We start from the raw sequence: 22,396 nt of genomic DNA on the forward strand, positions 1-22,396 counted from the left end.
GAAACAACTGCTCAGTCTCTCAGCTGTAGGCCTCTGTTCACCCTCTCAGTTGAGGCCTCCGTCTCCACATCTCTAAAACACAGACACTTTCTTCAAGAAAATTTAACAAGCTCCATCTGCAGAGCTGCTATGAGAGTAATCATTATAACAGGAGTAGCTTCTATTACTATCAGTTCTTCCAAACGATACAGTATTGCTGGAGAAAGCCAAGACAACGTGTGATGACAAGTCACAGACTCAGGTTAAATTCAGCCAAGTCACGCTTCATCCTTCTTTGCTCAATTCCTATTCTGCATGCCCTGCAGGCCCTGGGGGCCCCTCCCGAGAAAGCTGCCTGGAAGCACAACCTCAACTTCTTTCCCTCTTTCTCCAACCTCTCTTCACCCTTTCTCTCCCAGAAGAAAAAAAAAAGCAGCCTGTGTTTTCTCTGCTTGTAATGCTGTTTCCCCTTAGATGCTCGACTTCTCAGTCTCTGTTTCCACTGGCCACACGGCTGCTCCTTGTCCTTCTACTCGGCTCCCTGTCTATCCTTTCACCAGACCTTCCCACTTTCCCACCTATCCTTTTCTCTGTATCCCTTTGCAATCTGGAGTATCCTCTTTCCCAGATCACAGATACGTGCCGCCCACCTCTTTGCCTGGACCACCGCCTTTAATAATACAAGAACTGCCACCATCCGCCGTTCTGGTCCTGCGCTCTCCCCCTCCACCGGAGTCACCACTCTGAGTGTGACACGTGTGCTACCTGCCGAGCTGGACAGATGCAAAGGCAAAGAGCACAGCTCCTGTCCAGAGCCGCCCTTCTTTCCAGGTCAGAGAAGACACACGCTGCGTGCAGTTTCCCTCCTTCTCCTGCACTCTCACTCCTCTGAAGCGCTCACTTCATTTCCTTAGATCTGACTGTGTTCCCATTTCCCAGACAGGAAGGCCTGACTGTCTCACTCTCACCCGGCAATCAACATGTCGAAAATCCAACTCCCTCCTTTCACAAAAAGTCAATTTCTCTTTCTGCCTGACTTGTTCCCCCTTAAGGTCAAATCTCTCCTCAATCTTTTCCTTTCTTACTCCCACAGGCGTTGGGATGCCACCCCTTTAACTGTTGTCACATCCCCCTGTGTTCCCCCGTCGAATCTTTCTGCACACCTCCACGTGAGTCTTCCCAGAGCCTGTGTTCAAGCTGCTTGTTCCCAGAGTAGAAACTGTCCTTGACCCCTAAATGCCTGCCAGATGGGCAATTTCTGTTTGATTACTTATAGAAATGTCATTTCTTTATCACATTAATTAGAAATATTATCCTTTCAGCAATTACTTTTCTTAATGAGGCATTTAAGAGCTTTGCATTTAATCTGCAGTCAATCTTCTCTGATAAATACTCAGTGGTCTGGCCACATGGATGGACCCCATGTCTTTTCCGAATCACACTCTGGCCTCCTAAAGAAAGCCTCTCTCCTCAGGGCAGTTTCTGTCTGCATGCCAGCTCTCTCCACGTTCTAATCAGCTCTTACCTACTGTTCGAGATGGAGTTCAAATACCACGTGATCAATGAAGCTTCCCTGAACAATCCAGGAGCGTAATCCAGTTTACCCTCCTCTGAATAGTCACGATTCCCTCCACTGGGAAAACGTGAACTGGATCCTTGCCTGCCAGCCATGCCAGATGCATATAATGAGGCTTACATTTTTTTTGGCCACACTACATGGCTTGTAGGATCTTCGTTCCCCGACTGGGCATCAAATGCAAGCCCTCTGCAGTGAAAACGAAGTGTCCTAACCACTGGACTGCCAGGGAATTCCCAAGGCTTACTCCCAATGACAATGACGACAAGCACTGGCTGAGTCTTTCCCCCTCACACAGCACGTGGGGGCCTCCCGCTCCCAGCGATGCTGTTACCTGGCCTAGAACAGGAGACGGAGATGAGCCCGTGGCCGTGGCTGGAGTGAAGGCCGACCTCTGCCTCAGCTGCCCGGCGCTTGGCACGGTGAGGGAGGGCTGGGTTGCCCATGCGTCCCAGCTGTCGGTTTCTGGTTTCTCATTCGTGCTGGTGGGCCACCTGGAGGGGAAGTGCAACGCCATGAGCGGCAAGGACTTCCAAACGTGTCAATGCTCCTCCCACAGCAGACACACCACGACGTGCGTGGGGCTAGTTCAAGAGCAAGGAGTGGGGAAGAGCACTGGACTTGGGTTTGGGTCAGAGCGTCACATACTAGCGATGGGTCTCAGGCAAATGACAGGAGTTTCTCTGAATCCTGATTTCCTTGTTGATCAAATGGGAACAGTACTGTGTCACTCTGGTTAGCTGTCAGGGTGACACAAAATCCTACGTAGGGAAATACTCTGTAACCTGAAGGCACCAGAGAAACACCCTCATGTGACCATTATCTTCATTTGCAACAACAATGCTAAACCAGCAAAAAAGAAGTTTTGCGTCACATAGGGAGTCCTGCCAGGCTGGCAGCTAGTGCCTCATAATACCATCTCCCTGTCCCAGCACCACACAGCAGGCGCCGGGCCACGAGCCTGGACACCATGGTAACTCTATAGGTGGCATCCTTAGAGCAAACTGTTGGGCGCAGCTCAGGAACAGTTTTAATTTTGTGATTTTATAATTGTAAATAAACACATCTGTGCGAGTTGCCGATTGAAATGCAATGGACTTTTGAGAATCTTAATGAGAGATAAACAAATTTGCAAATCAAAGTATTTCCTTTGATAGACAGCAGGCACATCCTGATTCTGGGTCCGGAAATAAGATGCCCAGGAGGATAGCCAGAGAGCCGCAGACCACACATTTATTGAGCAAGAGAGTCATGCTGACTAGACCCACAGCAAAACGAAATCCTGAAAAGAGTGTTTGTCTTCTATTTTAGTGTCAGCTTTAATTCAAAAAGTCAGAGCGTTTTAAGGGAATATAAACTACTTGCTATACATAAAATAGATAAGCGACATGATTTACTGTAGAGCACAGGGAACTATATTCAACATCTTGTAATAGCATGTAATGGAAAAGAATCTGAAAATATACAGATATACATACATATATGTATGTGAATCACTTTGCTGTATACCTGAAACTAACATAACAATATAAATCAACTATATTTCAATTTTAAAAAAAGATCAGGAAAGGAGAATTTCAATGTGGTTTCAGTCACGCTAATGGAACACTACTTTTTAGCAGAGATGAGACAGGGAGGAGCTTCTTGAGCACTTTCAATCTTGTACGTGAAAATACAAGTATGAAAACTATTGCTATTCATTATATCCTTCCCTCTACTTTCTCCTGCTCTTGGTCATTACACACCTTCTTTGCTCTATTTGATCCACTTTCTCCAGCATTATGCCCCGACTCCTTACTTTCTATTTGTTTTTTCTGAAAGATGATTAGACTTTAAAACAAATTTAAAACATTTCTTACATCACTTTTACTTGAAGGGCAGTATAAACTATTTTTAGACCAACAGCACAGCTGGATCAATACTATAAGTGGGAGCGTGGCAGCCCTCCATCTGTCCTTTGAAACCTCTGCTTACACACTGTTTTTAATGCCATTTCCTGATGACCAAGGGCATGGCACCAGTAGCTGCCAAGCGCACACATCTCTTTGCCCTGCTGTCCGCTTATTCAGGACTGATCAAAGAGGAAAGCCTCAGAGGAAACAGCCTTCTATCTTACTCAAAACCACATGACAAAATTCAATTTCTGTTTCTGTCCAGCAAAAAAAAAAAAAAAAACACCACCAAAACAGTGCTATTTCCATGCAGGAAATGACTCTAAATATTTGCTGACATGGGTATCAAGCAGATTATTAGGAAATTGTGTTTTTCCATTTCTTCCACAATAATGAAAGATACAGACAAATGAGTGAATGAAACAAGGGTAATAGGCTTTACTTTATCCTAGGGAAAAATCACTATTAAGCCACGATATAATTAAATCCAGCTCAGAGAATACAATCCACAAATTGCCAAAACACCAGTCAGAGAAAGAGGCCATGAACAGTACTCAAGAGGTACAACCCAAGGACTGAAACAGCACTTAAAAGATCACTAACGTGGGATTTCACAAATCATCAGAAATGGCATCCAACACGTACGTGGAGCTGAAGTCGGCCCAGTTGTTGGGGGTCTCGGAGGGCTCTGCAGGGGTTGCAGATGAAGGGGCGGGGGTCTCACGCACAGCCACTTTGGGTGTAGGGGTGGAGGCCGCCTCAGTCACTGGTTTGACTGGGGCGGGAACCTCGTTTTCTGGGATTTTCTCTGCGTAGTTTGCAGGGAACCATCCCGTCTTTCCTTTTAATTCTCCTCCAAGCCATCCCGGTTCTCCAGTTTGGCTTTCGTCCACCTGCAGGAAAGTCATAAAGTTTAATTTAAGTGGAACTAAATCAACCCCTACAGACACCGAACACTCTTAACAGAACAAAGCCCCCACTTCTGACCTGGTCAGACTAACACACAGCACAGACCTTTCTCTGCCTTTTTCTTAGTCTGAGAGTCTGGAAAAATGGTCTCTAAACATTACCTCTAAAGAAACAGTAGGTGCTATAATTCAAGTTCTTACTCTTTTGTGCCTGTTTATCTTTTTCTTTTTCTCCTGATAATAGCAGCTAGGAAAAAGTGCCTGGAGTCTTAAGAAGTCCCATAATTAAAATATTTTGAGCTACTCTGAATTATAAAGTGATGTGACAGACTTCATCACTCAGGAACTCAAGTAATTATTAAAAAGTAATTTGACTTAGGTTTATTATTTAAAATGGAAAGCAAAGGGTGCAATCAATATAAATGTAGCCCTCTAGAAGTCTCTAATAACTAAGCAGTCCTTATTCCGCACACAGACAAGAGGGACAGAAAACACAGTCTTAGATGTTCCTACAGGCGATAAAACTGGCTGCTGTGTGTAGTCTTTTGAAAGCTCCACAGATACACGAAGAGAAAATTAAGGAAATGATTATTTAGAGCAATGATTAATTTTATTAAAGTCCTATTACTTTCTTTTGCATAAATTTTACTGTAACATTCACAAATGTGCACAGGAGAATACAGGATTCTGCTGTTTAAAAATTTCAGAGGAGATTTATTACAATTGGGCTTTTAATGTTTCCATTTTATCTTAATTCTGACTCAAAAGGATTAGTCAGAATCACCAGAATGACTCTAATACTTATCTTTCCAAGTTATCCTCACTATTTTTGAGCAACAGGAGATCAATTTGAAGATAATTACATTCCCTAGTAGAAAATTATTTTCATTACAATAAGTCAAATAAAGTTCTGTCAGAGATCTTATCTTATCCCATAAAATACTGTCTCAGGAAGTAAGGCACTGAACACTTCATTGGACCTGAATATTGCTCTTTTGAAATCACAGAAATGAGTGCTAGGGTTTCAACAATGACTTTGGGAAAAAGTGGCAAAAAATCCAGTTTTCTAACCCATTCAAATATTCAGTAAAACAAAACAGAGGGAAGGGACATTTGTATACCTATGGCTAATTCATGTTGATGTGTGGCAGAAACCAAAGCAATATTGTAAAGCAATTATCCTTCAATTAAAAAGAAATAAATTATTAAAAAAACACAAAATAAATATGGAACCACATATTTATTTGTATTCTGTGTAGAGTAATATGGCATGATGTTTATTAGCTTATTTGAATTAAAAAAAAAAAAAAGTCCCTGGGATAGGCATGGGGAAAGTAGAATTCAGGGCTTACTGAATTATTTCTACATGTTGGTTATAAAATAATCCATAGGAGAGCTTCCTTGCTGCTCTACCTTAGGGAAGCCTTACTGTCACAGGTAAAAGCAACTTTTAAAGCTGAGAAGTCTCCAAAAGAGAGTTACCCAGAGATAAAGCGCAACACTGCTTCCAAAAGTTCTATTTTTGGCTTTAGAGTTCCAGTACGAACACCCCCACATTGTCTTCTTTCTTCCTCTTCTGGGCAGCCCCACGTGTTTCATGAGATGAGGATTCAGAGTGACATTTTCCCCACTTGGATCTTATTTTCTGCTAAACTCAAGTGCCTAGATGCCCTTCCTTGTTGGTTGATATTTACCAGTTACACTACGACGCATTGTAACTTGCTAGCTGCTTTGTGCTGGAAACATAGCTGTTTGTAGGCCAGGCTTTGCCAGGGCCTCCCCAACTTCTCAGGTTCAACAGACAAGCTCCTGCCCTTTCCGTGTGTCCCAGGACCGAGGGGAGGATGGTCAGCAGTGAGTGAGGAGCTGGAGGCAGACACACAAGCACTTTGCCTCAAGACCGCAAAGTCTCATGATCAAGGGTAGGGCTCTGCCATCAGACTGCCTCAGTTTTGGTGTTCCGGCTGGGTCCTTTTGCTGAGGCCTTCTCTAGGTGCAGCACGTGGAGGCTACTCTCTGTGGCCGCACACAGGCTTTTCACTGTGGTGCACAGGCTTAGTTGCCCTGTGGCATGTGTCTCCTGCATTGGCGGGCGGACTCTTCACCACGGAGCCACCAGAGAAGCCCCTTGTTGTTGTGCAGTTGCTCAGTCATCTCTTGACTCTTGGCAACCCTATGGACTGCAGCGCGCCAGGCTTCTCTGTCCTTTACTATCTCCCAGAGTTTGCCCAGACTCATGTCCATCAAGTCAGTGATGCTATCCAACCAGCTCATCTTCTGCTGCCCCCTTCTCCTCCTGCAGCCCCTGCTTCAGTTTTAGTACCACTTCTACAATTTATTAGCTGGCTGACTTTGGGCAAGTTTAATTTCTTGGTGCCTCGGTTTCCTTATCTATAAAATGGAGGACAATAACAGTACCTGTTTTATAACAGTTGTAAGAAGTATTCAGAACACTGCCTGGCATCTGAGATGTGCTTGATGACAGATTCTCTTCTTTTTTAAAGATCTTTCTTGATATAGACTATTTTTAAAGTCTTTACTGAACTTCTTACAATATTGCTTCTGTTTTATATTTTGGTGTTTTGGCCACAAGGAATCCGGGATCGTTGCTCCCTGAGACCCTGTGCTCAGACCCACACCTCCTACACTGGAAGGCGAAGTTGTAACCACTGGACCGCCAGGGCAGTCCGACAGACTTTCTAAAGCCATCTCTCCTGTTGTCCAGCTCTGACTCTACCGTAGTTCTCTTTTGTCCTGCAAAAGCCTGGGCTCTGTCTGACCCTGGTCACTTTAGGTAACCAGAGATTTGGGTTCTCTATGGGGAGGTCCCTGCTCTAGAAACCTGTCTGGTACCCCAGGCCCTCTGGGCTGGCCTTCCTGGCTTCCTGTAGGGGCTGGAATGTGATCCCAGATTCCAGCCTATCTGAAACCCCTTACTGGTCTGTCCTAGTTAGACCTCCTTGAGTACCAGCTGCTTTACTTAATGATGTCCAATGACCCGCTGTCATTCCCTTGAGACATGGGTCTTACTTGGTTAACCAGACTTTTGGCTGACACCTGGAATTGGATCTGAAGCCCTGAGGGAATGTTCCACCCCATGGGCAGGTTGAGCTCACATCCTAGTTAATTACACCCAGCCCTGCCCCAAAGATGACAGAAAATGAGCACCACCATTGAGACGTGCCTGTGTGTACTCAGGAAGAGGAGAGGGTGCCATGCCAGCCCCTTATCCTTGCAGACAAGAGCTTCTGCTACCCTTCAAGGCAATAATGAAACCAGCCTGTCACTTGTCACCAAGGAAATCCATCACTTTTAACCTAGGAAACTGTTTGCTAATTGAACAAACAACAGTCTCAATGAATTTAACTTATTCTTATAGAAATCCACTAATTTGAATGACCAATTAAATTTTAAGGTTCAGAGGATAAAATAAAAACTCACATTTAACATTAAATTAAATTAACCACTTAGAAAAAGTATAAAGGGTCTTGTACGAAAATGAGAAACATTTCCTCCTGGAGTTGAAAAGCTTTACTCAAAATGTCAACCAATTGTGAAAAAATGTTATCTATAATTAGGATAGAATAAGCACAGTCAAACACATAGACTTCTTTGTATACGTCTATGGTTGGCTATGGGGTAGATTCATCTATCTGTGGCTTACGTCGATCACTTACAAGTGAGGGGATTTTTGTGCTAATAACATTGGTCTTAATACACTTTCGCTTAGCCAGCCCACTGTAACACCGCAAAGCATCTGGGGTTGTTCTAGTGAAATGTCAAAGTAGGAAGCACAAACCCCAAATGTTGCTTAAGGACTGGGAATATGTTAGGGACCTCGTTTATGGACTGTTAATAATTAGGCACTGCATACCAGAGAGCACTGAGGCGGCAGTATAATGAAGGCAGCATCATCAGGTTCAACGACCGAACCCCAATACCCAATAATATCAGATCTCCTTTCTCAGTGTCTATGGCGTCATGACCGCCATCTCTGTTAGGTGACACTAAGATTTCCAACGCCTCTGACCTTGTCACAAAGAAGGGTAGTGGAGGTTCTCTCTCTCCTCACAAGCAGAACAAAGGCTGTGGACAGTAAACACGTGTAAACTGTGTACGACTTAGACCTGCTGCCACTGCAAGCGATATGCTGGGGAGCGTGGAGACAAGCACGTGCTTCATGCATTTGCCAGTTTGGAAATAAAAGGGTTACCCCTAAACTCCTGGATGAGGATACTAAAGCTGTTTTCTAGAGATGCAGCCCTAGAGAATGGACTTGTGAACACAGTGGGGGAAGGAGAAGGTGGGCCGAATTGAGACAGTGGCGTGGAAACATATACATTATCTGATGTGTAAATCAGTTAGCCAGTGGGCATTCGCTGTCTGACGCAGGGAGCCCAACCAGGTGCTCTGTGACAACCCAGGGGGAGGGGAGGGTGGGAGGTGGGAGGGAGGCTTAGGAGGGAGAAGACGTGTGTACACCTATGGCTGATTCATGTTGATGTATGGCATGGACCAGCACAGTATTGTAAACAATCATTCTCCACTAAAAAATAAATACAATTTTAAAACATTAAAACAACAACAACAACAACAACAAAAACACCTGTTTTCTAAAGTGCTAATCTAGAGGTCAGCCAAAAAAAATTTTTTTTTTATATTTATTTGACTGTGTCTGGTCTGAGTTGTGGCATGCAGGATCTCCGGCTGAGGCACGTGAACTCTTAGCTGCAGCATGTGGAATCTAGTTATGGAACCAGGGGTTGAACCCAGGCCCCCTGCACCGAGAGCCTGGAGTCTTAGCCACTGGACCACCAGGGAAGTCCCCTTAACTTTCACAAGGACTCAAACCTGCAATTGTAGCACAAAGGCAGCTGTAGGCAATATGGAAATGAACATGCCTGAATGTGTGCCAGTAAAACTTTATTACGAAACAGGCATGGACTGGATTAGGCTCACTCTTGGAATCAGTGTATACTGGTCCCTCAAAACAGCACCGGCTCAGATGTTAAGGTTACCGAAATCTAAGAAAGGCAGGAAAGAAGCAGTATTGACTACATTAAAAAAAAAAAAAATTCTCCATCAAAAGAAGAGAAAAAATGAGTTTAAAGTGTTATAAGAGTAACACTAAATTAAAAGATAAATAATTTTTTGAATGAATGGGCTGGTTGATGGCTAAGAACCCCTAAAGTCTCTCTCTTTTTTTTTTTTTTGGATGGTTCTAAGAAAATGATATTTTTCAGAATGACTTGGGATTAGTTCTGACAGAAAAGAGATTAGGCAAGATCAGTGGTACCCAAAACTCCCTGACAGAACCACCAGAGAAGATTTTGAATTCTTATTGTTCAGTCACTCAGTCGTGTCCAACTCTCTACGACTCCATGGACTGCAGCACACCAGGCTTCCCTTTCCATCACCAACTCCCGGAGTTTGCTCAAACTCATGTCCATCAAGTCGGTGATGCCATCCAACCATCTCATCCTCTGTTATCCTCCTGCCTTCAGTCTTTCCCAGCATCAGGATCTTTTCCAATGAGTTGGCTCTTCGTATCAGGTGGCCAATGTACTGGAGCTTCAGCTTTAGCATCAGTCCTTCCAATGAGTATTCAGGTTTGATCTCTTTAGGATGGACTGGTTTGATCCCCTTACTGTTTAAGGGACTCTCAAGAGTCTTCTCCAGCACCACAATTTGAAAGCATCAATTCTTCAGTACTCAGCCTTCTTTTTGAATTCTAAATATGGATTACAAGTTCCCAGAGTCTCCGGGAGAGAGTCCTGGATTGGTTTTTTGTGTGTGTGTGGCCCAGATGGTAAAGCATCTGTCTGCAATACAGGAGACCCAGGTTCGATCCCTGGGTTGGGAAGATCCCCTGGAAAAGGAAATGGCAACCCACTCCAGTATTCTTGCCTGGAGAATCCCATGGACTGTGGAGCCTGGTGGGCTACAGTCCATCTAATCGCCAAGAGTCAGACACAACTGAGCAACTTCACTTTCACTTTCACTTTAAGATCTCTGAGCAGGACTGATGCATTCAGCCTTGCACCATTTAAAGCCAGCTGAGTTAGATGATCAGCCTGTGTTCTTAAGATAAACAAAATGGCAGTGAGCAGCATTGTTCTAATCTCTCATGCTATTATTTCAATACATTGTGGATATCAAATTGGGCTTTTTCACCCTCCAGGTAATGGGACCTCCAGATCAGAAGACAGGCCATAGATTTTCAGAGTATCTAAGCCTGAGCTGTTAAGGTCAACTCAACTAAGATGCCTCCACTCAGAAGTCTTCCCAGAGCACATCCATTCACTGATTCCTTTTTCTTTTATATTCCTAGCAGCAGTAGTGAGCATTCATTGGGAACATCATCACTCACTGGCTTTTTCATGTGCTTCTCCCTATTTTTCTAAGAAGATTAGAAACATCTGAATGGTAGATGTTACCTTATATTTCTTTGTATTACCAACAACAGTTAGAAGAGGACTATATATGAAATACCACCTAATTTTTGTTAATTATGAAAAACTACTTTTGGAGAAATCTGAGCTGATAATCAAGATTTTAAAGAGCAAAATATTTTTTAAAGCCTCTTGCAAGACTGCCTGCATTAAAACAGGAAACAAGTTGCTAGATCTTTAAAATCTAACATGTATAGTTAGCTATTTTTCAAAGTTTGAGAAATATGAGAATTTGATGATGACTATGCCTACAAAAATAAGTGAACTCCTGATTACTCAATCAAGAGAGATTGCTAAGGATGTTCTACTGTGTATTTTTCACAACTGTGTTTCTTAACTACAAAGTTCATGAAATAAAAAAACTTACTCTTACAAGTCAATTTCCACTTTGGGTGTCCAGTTGTTAGCCTCACAAAGATAACACAGCTGAATGCCACTTGGGGTGTCTTGCTGCATTCTGTGATATAAAATGAAGGCACCACTCCAGTCCCTTCAACAAGAGGACACAAGATGCCTCACAACAAAGTCCCTTCACCACACATTTGGGATGTCGGAGATAAAGTAAACAGTAACCTGGGCCTGGGTAGACACTCTGTTATATTTGTCAAAGTCGGATTTATCTTTAGTGCTTTATTAAAAATGACAAATGTTGATAAAGTTGTAAATATGCATATGGTGGTGGTGGCTTAGTCGTTAAGTTGTGTCCGACTCATTGAAACCCCATGGACAATAGCCCGTCAGGGATCCCAGTCCATAGGATTTCCCAGGCAAGAATACTGGATGGGTTGCCATTTCCTTCTCCAGGGATCTTCCTGACCCAGGGATTGAACCGGAGTCTCTTGCATGCAATTAGAAACAACTACCCCCCACTACTGCCAAGTAGTAACCACTATTAACAGTTTGATGCCTACACTGCAAAACTGTAAACTATATACATATAAACGTTTACATACACACACACCTGGTTTTTTATTTACCCAAATACAATTATACTCTATATATTGTTTCTGCTTTTTTACTGTCGAGTTTATTCGTATCAGGTTGGCCAAATTGTACAGAAAAACACAAACGAACTTCGGGACCAATCCAGTATATGTAGATCTGTGTAATTTTCGAGCCATCTTTATTGTTTAGCTGCATGGTAATTTATTTGAACCGCCTCCCTACTGAGGCACAGGGCTGTTCCTTTTCAGCTTTACCAGCAGTGCTGCAGCGAGTATCCATGGACACATTTATTTCTGCACTTGCCAAAACAGCCTACGGAAGGGAGGATAACAGAGTTCCTGGGTCAAGCGGAATGAGAAATTTAAGTCTGAATAAGCATTGCCAAATTGCCTTTCAGCTGCCTTAGCCAATTCATATGACAACGCTCACGATGTGTGTTATACTCACTTTCCTACACAGTTGACAAAGCTGGATGTTATCAAACTCGTAAACTTGCTCAGCTGAGAGAGGAAAAATGTTATCTCATCTTTAACATGTCCATTTTCCTGATCACCAAAGAAACATTTTTTTGTATATTTTAAAAATGTGCATGTATTTCCTTAAAGCTGTAGGTTTCTTTCATATTAACTTTTCAGTCTTTATGTATCATGGATGGCAACCCTTTCTCTCTCATACATTTTGCAATCTACAGGATTTAATTTTGTAATATTGTCAAATCTTTCCATGTTGGTCACTGATGGCCTCCAGTTTTAACCCAGAAAGTTTTTTTTTTTAATAACTTTTAAAAAAGAATTTTATCTTTTAAGTTCAACCTACTTATTAACCTACTTATTTTCGCCCATGTTCTGAGAGACTTGACCTGATAATTTGCCAATACGGAGCCTTCAAGTTAGTCCTTACATGGAAGCTAAAGCAAGCAGAAATCTGGCACGCAAACTTTGATACCTTTCTTTTCTTCTTTTCCTATTTCAAGCACAGCCTACTACACAAACTCAAAACATCTTTTTACTGCCAAGACAACACCCAAAGATATGTGTACTTACACAGAATTAAAGTCATTTAAAAGAACAAAACATTTAATAAGATACAGACTTCCTGACAGTGAGAAGGCACTCACCCATTCCCCTTTAACCTCCACCAGGAAAGCACAGGTTTGAAAGCAAGGCAAAACACATGTTTAATGAGATGTTTCATTCTTACAGTATATCTACAGTTTATTCTTTCAGAGGGGCTGGGGCTTAACTAGTCAATTTAAGGAAAAAGAACTCAATATCACTGTAACAAGACTATGTTTCCTTCAAAAATAGCAATATTTACTCATTAAAATATAGATTGTCTGTAACATTTCCTTATCATAACACTTGGTTAACACTTCCTTATCTCAAGAAGAGAATATTACTTTTTCTGCACTTTGTGCTGCAACAAAATCCACTTTCAAAAATGTTAGGCTTTTTTTTTTTTTCTTTTGAAAGCAGTGTAAAAAAAAAATCAACCTTGTAATAAGGTCCTATCTGCTACAGCATTGTACCTTCATACTGTTTAGACTCCTGCTACTGATTGGTATTTAGATAAATTACAGTTCATCTGCTTTAAAAGGCAGCCTGAGGCCATCAGGACAGAGAAGATGGGGAAGAAGCTGAGGAAACACTGCCTGCCTCCGGTCACCATTCGTGTGGAGGGTGTTCTGTGAAGAATAAGTGAGGCTGGCGCCCAGGCATCCAAAGCTCAGGTTCCATTACTGTGAAGGAAATGTTGATTTTGAAAGATTCTGGACCCTTAGATGTAACCTCCTTATTTCCAGACCAAAAGAACTAGAGAAAAAGCTATCAGAAAATAAGAGGAAAGGGCATCAGCTTCTCTGAGAAACAAACACATCGCTCCTTCTAAATATTTTGACCCATGAAATATCACATACTCTAAATACAGATATGATACATAAATGCAAAATGAATGTATAAATAATTACTGTGGCTACACGACATCCTTTATACTTCAATGACATAGGGTCCCAGTATGGGAAGTGTGTTTGTCTCAATTATTAATTTTCACAGTTCTTTGAAAATTCTGAACCATTTCCATCTTAAAAAAAAAAAAAAAAAAGCCAACAGTAATGCAAAGTTTGACCACTTATAAGACATACATTAACTGGATTGAGGAGCTACTGATTATTTTTAGGAAAGAATTCAGGTCAACTACATTCCTTTATTCTTTCTCAAACTGGTTACTATTGCTTTAGTTACAATCACAAGATTATATTTAATTGTTATATATATATATATTTAATTATTGTATTTAAAGAAAAAAGCTACGACAAGCAAAATTCTAAACTCTTTCATCTGTTCATTTACAGAGTAGGAAAGCAGATTAACTGTATTTAGTTCATTACCCTTCACGCAATTCAAAGTTTACAGGAGTAAAGGGAAAAAAAGATGCTTTGACCCAAAGATAGAAAAGTTATCACTGGCAACTGTGATCAGATACTTTGCATTTAAAACTATTTCTGAAAGACTACTCATAGTATCTCAGTAAGAATCTAAACTCTGAAATTACCAGAGCTTTACAGATTTGAAAATACACAAGGCTATGTCAGGAACCCATTTTTCTTTAACAATTCTATTTTAAGGTGATGCATTTTTAAATACTGTCTCTCATTCAAATAGAAAAGGAAGAAGACTGAGTCAATACTTCAAAAACTCAAATGCTGGATTACTGGATTTCACACTCGCCCACAATTTTACAACTGTCAAATAAAGTACAAGAAGAGGACAGATGCTAACCATCAACAGAAACCAGACTTTTTGCTGGAGGCTTTCTTACCATGACTATATCTCCCGGCTGGATCGTGATTTCATCGTGACTCCTGGACTCAAAGGGATAAAGTGCTCGGTAATACACCACTTTTACATTCTCCTGTGCAGAAATCGTAAGTGGGCCTTTTTCTGTTTATAAGGAAAGGAGGGGAAGGGGACAAAAATGAAATGCTACATGGGACACAAATGCATGACACAAGCCAAATTACCGATATCTATCTCCTCTGCTGTCTATCTTAACATCTGAACCACTTCCATCTACTCAAGGAATTTCTGGAAGACATTCAGTGAGGATGTGTCTGGTTCTGAAACCAAAGGAGAGCCAAATCTGATGTCAGCAGCTCCATCCCATCTGAGAGGTCAGTAGTGGATGCGAAACAAAGGTTACTGCAGTGCTAATGCCCCCGTTCTCTGCCTCCTGGCTTAGACGCCAGCAGCGCACATCTGTAAGGCATCAAGACCTCTCTCCCCCGACGCAGTGTGTCTAGCAGGATGCAGTAGACTGAATGTGACGTAAATCTCAAATCAGTCAACTCATATGGGAGGGCCAAAAAGCACAACTTTAACTTCCCCTATTAAGCGATATGGAAATGTTGAGGCTGCAGGCCCCAGGCATGGTCATATCAAAGGTAAGTTAGGAGGCCACTTGTGTTCAAAGGGCAAAAAAACATTCAAAAGGTTAAGATCACAACTGGACGCAGTGCAGACCAAGAACAGTGAATGCTGCATGAGTACAGGCCAGGAAAAGAAATACCAATTCCTGCTGCTAAGACAGCTCTGAAATTCCCAGAGAAAATAACACTGGAGAAGCAGCAGGTTCCTCTTTGGCAAGAAGAGTAATGATCTCCATGGGGAATACAGCTGTATGAATGGCACTTGGCTATGAAACTTCACGCCACTGCTGTCTGCAAACGACTTCTGGATGCCAGCATAATGGGGCCAAGGGTTGCCATGGTGTGGGCCCCTAAAAGAGACCTCTAAAATGATGCTAGATAATGCACTGTCCAAAAAATGACTGACCTTCTCATGGCTATGAACGTAGCCAAGACAGAGCCTGATCAGATATGGCTACTTCCCAGAAGGACCTGGGAGGACAGTGCTTATTTGCTAGCCTAATTCTGGTTTCTCATACCTGCAGTGGACCAGGGAGCCTGGACAGCGGGCTTAGCTGGTTCTTGATGCTGGTGGAAAAGCCGACTCAGCTTGTCTTGCATTTCCGGTTTGCCCTTCTCCTCACTGTCCTTCTTTTTGACGCTCTCTTCCCTTTTGAGCTTCTCCTCCTCGTGGGGTTTTCGTGGCCGCTGCTGCTCATCCTCCTGATGCACGCGCTCCAGCCACTGCTGGTCCCTTTCCTGAGCTCGTCTGTCAACAAAACGCCTGGTTACAGCACGGAAGCAACTCCACGTTAACACTGCCGTGACGTCTCTTTTCACAAAGAGCTCTGTCTAGTCACTGGGATGCTAAACACCAAGGGATACTGTTTGTTCTTCAGGTGGAAGATCTGAATCAATGAAACAGGGGCTCTCAGGGCTCCCCTTCTGGATAAGACGAGATCACATGATTTAGAAAGACACAGAAAGAAAATTCCTGATGTCGCTTATAAAGGGATTAGAGAACTCAGTAAAATACTCCTCCATTTAAAAACTGGTATATAACTGCAAAGAAAAATAAAAGACTTAAAACACACAGGAATATAACTTCCATGGACAGAAAGTATACCCAACACTGCAAGTGAAAGATGGCTTAGAGAAGTCCATGAACAATCACAGAGGGCACATGCCCGTTTATGTAGCACATGAGTAGCTCTCCAGAACTGAAACAGAAACCAAGAGGTTATTCTGAACACTGGAGGTAGTAACCATCCCTTACTAAGCAACAGTTTCTATCTTTTACTGAATTTGACTATTTTGTTCGTCAAAGTAGCCGACACAAAGAGATAAAGTGCAATTAAATCCAGGCCTTGAAAAGTATGATGACCTCAGTATGAAATCCATAGGAAAAGACTAGGAATGATAAATTTTTTTTACCAAGAATGATTTTTCTTGCATTCCATAATATTTTACAAAATCAGAAAATTCCTTAAACAATCACAATTTATTTATTTTTGTCTGCGCTGAGTGGCTCGTGGGATCTCAGTTCCCAAACCAGAGATTGAACGCAGGCCACTGCAGTAAAAACACTGAATCCTAACCACTAGACAACCAGGGGGCTCCCTAATGATCACACTTCACTTTTTTTTGGGGGGGGGGGGGGCACACTGCATGGCATGTCGGATCATAGTTCCCTGACCAGGCATTGAATGTGCAGCTCCTGCACTGGAAGTGTGGAATCTTAACCACAGGACCACCAGGGAAGTCCCAATGACCACACTTTGAATGAAATTAACGTGCAATAATAAATGATACCATGTTATTAATAATTAGTCTTCCACATTTAAAAGAAATATTTATTTTTATTTATTTGGCTGTACCAGGTCTTCCCTGGTGGCTCAGATGGTTAAGAATATGCCTGCAATGCAGGAGACCTGGTTTCGATCCGTGGGTCAGAAAGATCCCATGGAGAAGAGAATGGTTACCCACTCCACTATTCTTGGGCTTCCCTGGTGGCTCAGAGGGCAAAGAATCCACCTGCAATGCAGGACATCTGGGTTCGATCCCTGGGTTGGGAAGATCCCCTAGGGAAGGGAATGGGAACCCATTCCAGTATTCTTGCCTGGAGAATCCCATGGACAGATGAATTTGGAAGGCTCCAGTCCATGGGGTCACAAAGAGTCGGACACGACTGAGCGACTAACACTTTCACTTCCCCAGGTCTTAGTTTCAGGATGCAGGATCTGGTTCCCTGACTGGGTAACAAACCCGGGCCCCCTGGATTGGGAGCCTGGAGTCTTAGCCACTGGACCACCAGGGAAGTCTCCACATTTGTTAACTACTTTAACTCCCACCTGGTGCTCTGTCGCTCAGTCTGTCCAGCTCTTGGGGACCCTGTGGACTATGGCCTGTCAAGCTTCCCTGTCCATGGGATTTTTCAGGCAAGAATACTGGAGTGGGTGGCCATGTCCTCCTCCAGGAGTTCTCTCTGACCCAGGGATTGAACCCAGGTCTCCTGCCTTGGAAGGTGGGTTCTTTACCACTGAGCCACCTGGGAAGCCCACCAGGTAGGCAGGTCCTAATCATCCACATTTTACAGAAGAGGAAAATGAGGCAGAGGGAGTGAAGGACTTGGCCAAGGTCACACAGCCATACAGGCCTCAGGATTGACCCAGGCCGCTGAGTTCTGTTCACAACCTGAATCTCTAGCCTTGTGACACAGCCAAGGCACAAGGGTCATCTTGTGGAATCAGGAGACAGCCAAGGGAGCATAACATAAACAAAGACAACTTTCATTCTCCATTTAAAAATATTATATTTATTTCTACTTGAATAATCATGAAGATTCACTGCAGTAGAATTCTTGTTAGTTTACATCTTAAGCATTTCACTTACAATTTTCAAAACATCTTTTAAGAATGCTATAAAAAATATCTTTTTGGAGGGGTAAGAATGTTAATTGTTATTCATAACACAACAAAAAAACACAATAAAATTTGCTTCACATATTTCACTAACAAAGGGAACCATGTGGACACAGTGAGGGAGGGAAAGGGTGGGAGGAATTGAGAGAGTATCACGGAAACACACATATTACCGTATGTAAAACAGATATTACCATATGTAAAACAGGGGGAATTTGCTATATGACACAGGGAGATCAACCCAGTGCTCGGTGACAACCTAGAGGGGTGGATGGGGTGGGAGATGCGGGGGGCGCTCAGGAGGGAGGGGACATGTGTATACCTGTGGCTGATTCATGTTGATATATGGTAGAAACCAACACAATATTGTAAAGCAAATACCTTCCAATAAAAAATTAAAAATAAAATAAAATATATAATCATGTAATTTCTGAAGTTAAATTCTGGGTACTATTTATCATATAATTGTATACAGAAAATTTAAACTTTCCATATGATGACACTGTATCTTTATTTCTACTCTGTAGGGATATAAAATTTTGGTGGAACATATTATAAACAATCAACTTTATAGATAAAAGAATGGAGCTAATCAACACATCCAAGGGGATAGGCCTAGGGGCATAATCCTAGACCTAGCCCCAAGAAAACCATAAAGTAGTCCTCTAAATTGGTTAGAGACCCTACCTGCTTACCCACTGGCATGTAAAAACAAAACCAAAAACACTAGGTGCAAAATATTACTATTCCACTAGTAATTTACCAGATGCAAAATATTACTAGCAGATAGAAACAGACACAAATATTCAAACAGAAACTAACAAAAATGTGTCTGGATCTTAAGCAGCAGCAACAGCAAATTTTCTCCTTTTGACCTCAAATTTCATTTGCTGTTGAAAAAAGGAAGATGGTGGTATACACTATTCGCCCCACTGGAGAAACCCGGTGCGGCCAGTGAGATCAGGGACTTTGATTTCAAACCCAAGACTCTGATGGTTATTGTTATTAAAAGGCTGTAAACTGGAAACATATGTTGGTCACTGGCATGCAAACAGGCATATCAATTGGCCCAAATCCTTGTGTAATTCCATTTATCTACATAATCATAACCTGAGAGATCTCTGAGCACCAACCGAAAACTTCAGAGGTTACTTATGTATGCAAAGATTTACATGTATATGTGCTTTTGCTTGTTTTGTGTTTAGTTGTTAAGTTGTGTCTGATGCTTTTGCAACCCCATGGACTACAGCCCACCAGGCTCCACTGTCCATGGGATTTCCCAGGCAAGAATACTGGACTGGGTTGCCGCTTCCTTCTCCAGGGGATCTTCCCGATCCAGGGATCAAACCTGTGTTTCCTGCACTGGCAGGTGGATTCTTTACCACTGAGTCACACACATTAAAAACTGAGGGCTCTTTCTGGTGCAGTAAGAACTTAGAGAAGTTCAGCGAAAAGTAGTAAGTACCTAAAGTTCCTTCCAGATGGGTTCACAATCCACTGAAAAGACTCACCTTTGGGCTTCTTCTTTTTGTTTTTCTAATTCCAGGATCTTTCGTTCTTGTTCCTTCTGTTTCAGTCGTTCAGCCTCTATGGACTTCTGTTTCTGGAGTTGCTGCTTATTATGTATTTCTCTAAGTTCCTATAAATAATTAAGAAGCAGTTCATGTAGCAACATGTGTTGGGAGACATTTCTACTGTTTATCAGCATGCAACATTTCATAATGGGGAAGCCTGAACACGTAGGAGATAATGCTTCAGGTTTCAAAGACATTAACCGGGAAAACTAAAGTCACCCTACACTGACATGACTGATCTCCAGAAGCTGTTCGAGGTCTTATTTTAGGAGTCATAATACCCTGCACCACATCCATGAGGTGTTTTAGAAGGAGCTTACAAGGGATGAACATTAGAGAAACTATACTGCTCAAGACACAGCAACAATAATAGAACACAACCAACTTTAAGACCTGGTGATGATTATGAATATGAACGGAACCTTAAGATTCTTTTGGTAGTAATCAACACCAACCTCCATCGGCTTTGACGATATACACATCTCTTCACACATTCCCTCCATCAAACCATGGAAACCTCGGCTCCTACTTGTGACACGCTGCCTTAAAACAAAGGGACATCCTTCTCCCCTACAACCTTGAGTCTTCCCCCGGGGTCTATTTTACTTCAAATCAGACATCTTCCAGAGCATCTTTTACTAAAACCATGTGTGAAGTTGTCAGCTGCCCCAAACTAAACCAGTAGTCAGATGGAAGGTAAAAACTTATAATTTGACCATTCCTCTAGATCTGATTTCCTCATGTGACACTAACACAGGAATAACAGTAATTTCCTCAGAAGGCTAGTGAAAATAAAGTGTATGTTACAATATAGAAAGTATTCAAGTCAGAAGCTGAAATACTCAAAAATATGAAGAACAAAGAAATGCCTGTTGGTGAGGGAAAATCCTCTGATTCTATAGGAATCAAATGGTCACTAACAGATTCGGTCACCAAATCTCTTCTTACTTGTGTCAATAAAAAATCAGACATACCCAAATGTCCAGAAGAACCACGAGTAATGTTCTAGTTGACCTCCTGGTCTGGCCAACGAGGGGGGCGGGTGGCCCCAGGCTCTATCTGGTGAGATTTAAGAACGAAGGCCTGCACTGTCTTCTCTTGCTTTGCTCATAGGTAAGTCCATGTGAGGAGGTTTCTTCTGGCCTTATTTCTACCTTTAGAGTTCATCCACAGCTCAGGCATCAAAAGTAGAAAAACTCTCTGGAGAAGATCAGTGTTAAAATGCATTTACTCCTAGAGAAAAGCCCTAGAGTGAGGGTAACCTTTTCCCGTGACTTAGCAGCAGCAAACTATTCTTAACATAAAGTTAAACTGTATGTACAAGCATTCAGTATACCATAAGTGACAAGGGGAAGTCCTAAAAGGGATCCATGGGATATGGGAGAAAAGTGTAACTGGCGATCAGGAGGCTAGGGGGAGCATGTACTAGGGGAGGAGGGAGGGGTGGAGAGGAGGAGGCTCTCCAGAGAAGGAGAAAGACGGAAAGAAGGAAGCGGCTTCAGTGGAGAACCCGGCGGATGAGTCAGGAAACAGCCAGGCAGGATGAGAAGGAAGATGCAACTTTGTAAGGTCAATATTCCTTAGGGCAACAGCCATGGGCATGTGACTTCCAAATTATGACGGGTATCTGGGACAGGGGGCTTCCCCAGTGGCTCAGTGGTGAAGAATCCACTTGCAATGCAGGAGACACAAGTTTGGTCCCAGAAAGATCCCCTCGAGAAGGAAATGGCAACCCACCCCAGTATTTTTGCCTGGGAAGTCCCATGGACAGAAGAGCCTGGCAAGCTATAGCCCATGGGGTCGCAAAAGAGAGACATGACTTAACGACTAAAGAACAACAACAGCAACTTGGGTCAGGTGTTCAGCTATGGAGGGGCCATGGAAGGCCAAGAGTGGAGACTAGAAAGTGATGATTAAGTCTTGCTTTGTGTACAGTTCTAAGAGAAGAAAATCAGCACCAGGAAAAAAGATTTCCATTTTTCATCTTCTTTCTCATGGCTATACTATGGGATATAAAACTAATCTTGAATGAAGCATAAATAGTAATCTCTAAACATATGAATGAAAAATCTGGTTAATATTTGGGATTTGATATTTCAGAGACAAGTGGAAAACAAGGATCAATTCCTGTTAAGAGTTATTTGCACTCTTGGTTCAAGTTAATATCTCTACGAGAAAAGGAAAAACTGCAGTGGAGTGCTATTAATTGAAACTCTATATGTCCTAAGAGAGGAATCCAAAAGTCAGCACATAGAAGCAGAAGATATTAAGAAGAGGTGGCATGAATACACAGAACTATGCAAAAAAGGTTTTAATGACCCAGATAACCATGATGGTATGTAATCACTCACCTAGAACCAGACATCCTAGAATGTGAAGTCAAGTGGGCCTTAAGAAGCATCACTATGAACAAAGCTAGTGGAGGTGATGGAATTTCAGGTGAGCTATTTCAAATCCTAAAAGATGACGCTGTGAAAGTGCTGCACTCGATAAGCAGGCAAATTTGGAAAACTCAGCAATAGCCACAGGACTGGAAAAGGTCAGTTTTTAATTCCAATCCCCAAGAAAGGCAATGCCAAAGAATGTTCAAACTACTGCACAATTGCACTCATCTCACATGTTAGCAAAATAAAGCTGAAAATTCTCCAAGCTAGGCTTCAACTGTACGTGAACGGAGAACTTCCAGATGTTCAGGCTGGAGTTAGAAAAGGCAGAGGAACCAGAGATTAAATTGTCAACAACTGCT

The 22,396-nt window shown here is 42.3% G+C and overlaps 1 protein-coding gene across 11 annotated transcripts in view; it reads right to left on the reverse strand.

Annotated features, from left to right (window-relative positions):
* The window catches only part of ITSN1 (intersectin 1), a 249,074-nt gene that overhangs the window by 84,416 nt on the left and 142,262 nt on the right, over window positions 1-22,396 (reverse strand). For all 11 annotated transcript variants that reach the window (XM_025281353.3, XM_044939433.2, XM_006048225.4 and 8 more), the window contains 5 exons: window positions 19,588-19,715; window positions 15,695-15,924; window positions 14,570-14,691; window positions 4,093-4,340; window positions 1,890-2,049 (listed from right to left, as the gene is read on the reverse strand). In XM_025281353.3, coding sequence (XP_025137138.1) covers window positions 1,890-2,049; window positions 4,093-4,340; window positions 14,570-14,691; window positions 15,695-15,924; window positions 19,588-19,715 — 888 coding nt within the window. The remainder of the gene's footprint in view (window positions 1-1,889; window positions 2,050-4,092; window positions 4,341-14,569; window positions 14,692-15,694; window positions 15,925-19,587; window positions 19,716-22,396) is intronic.

This window comes from Bubalus bubalis, chromosome 1 (genome assembly GCF_019923935.1).
Source record: "Bubalus bubalis isolate 160015118507 breed Murrah chromosome 1, NDDB_SH_1, whole genome shotgun sequence".
NCBI lineage: Eukaryota > Metazoa > Chordata > Mammalia > Artiodactyla > Bovidae > Bubalus > Bubalus bubalis.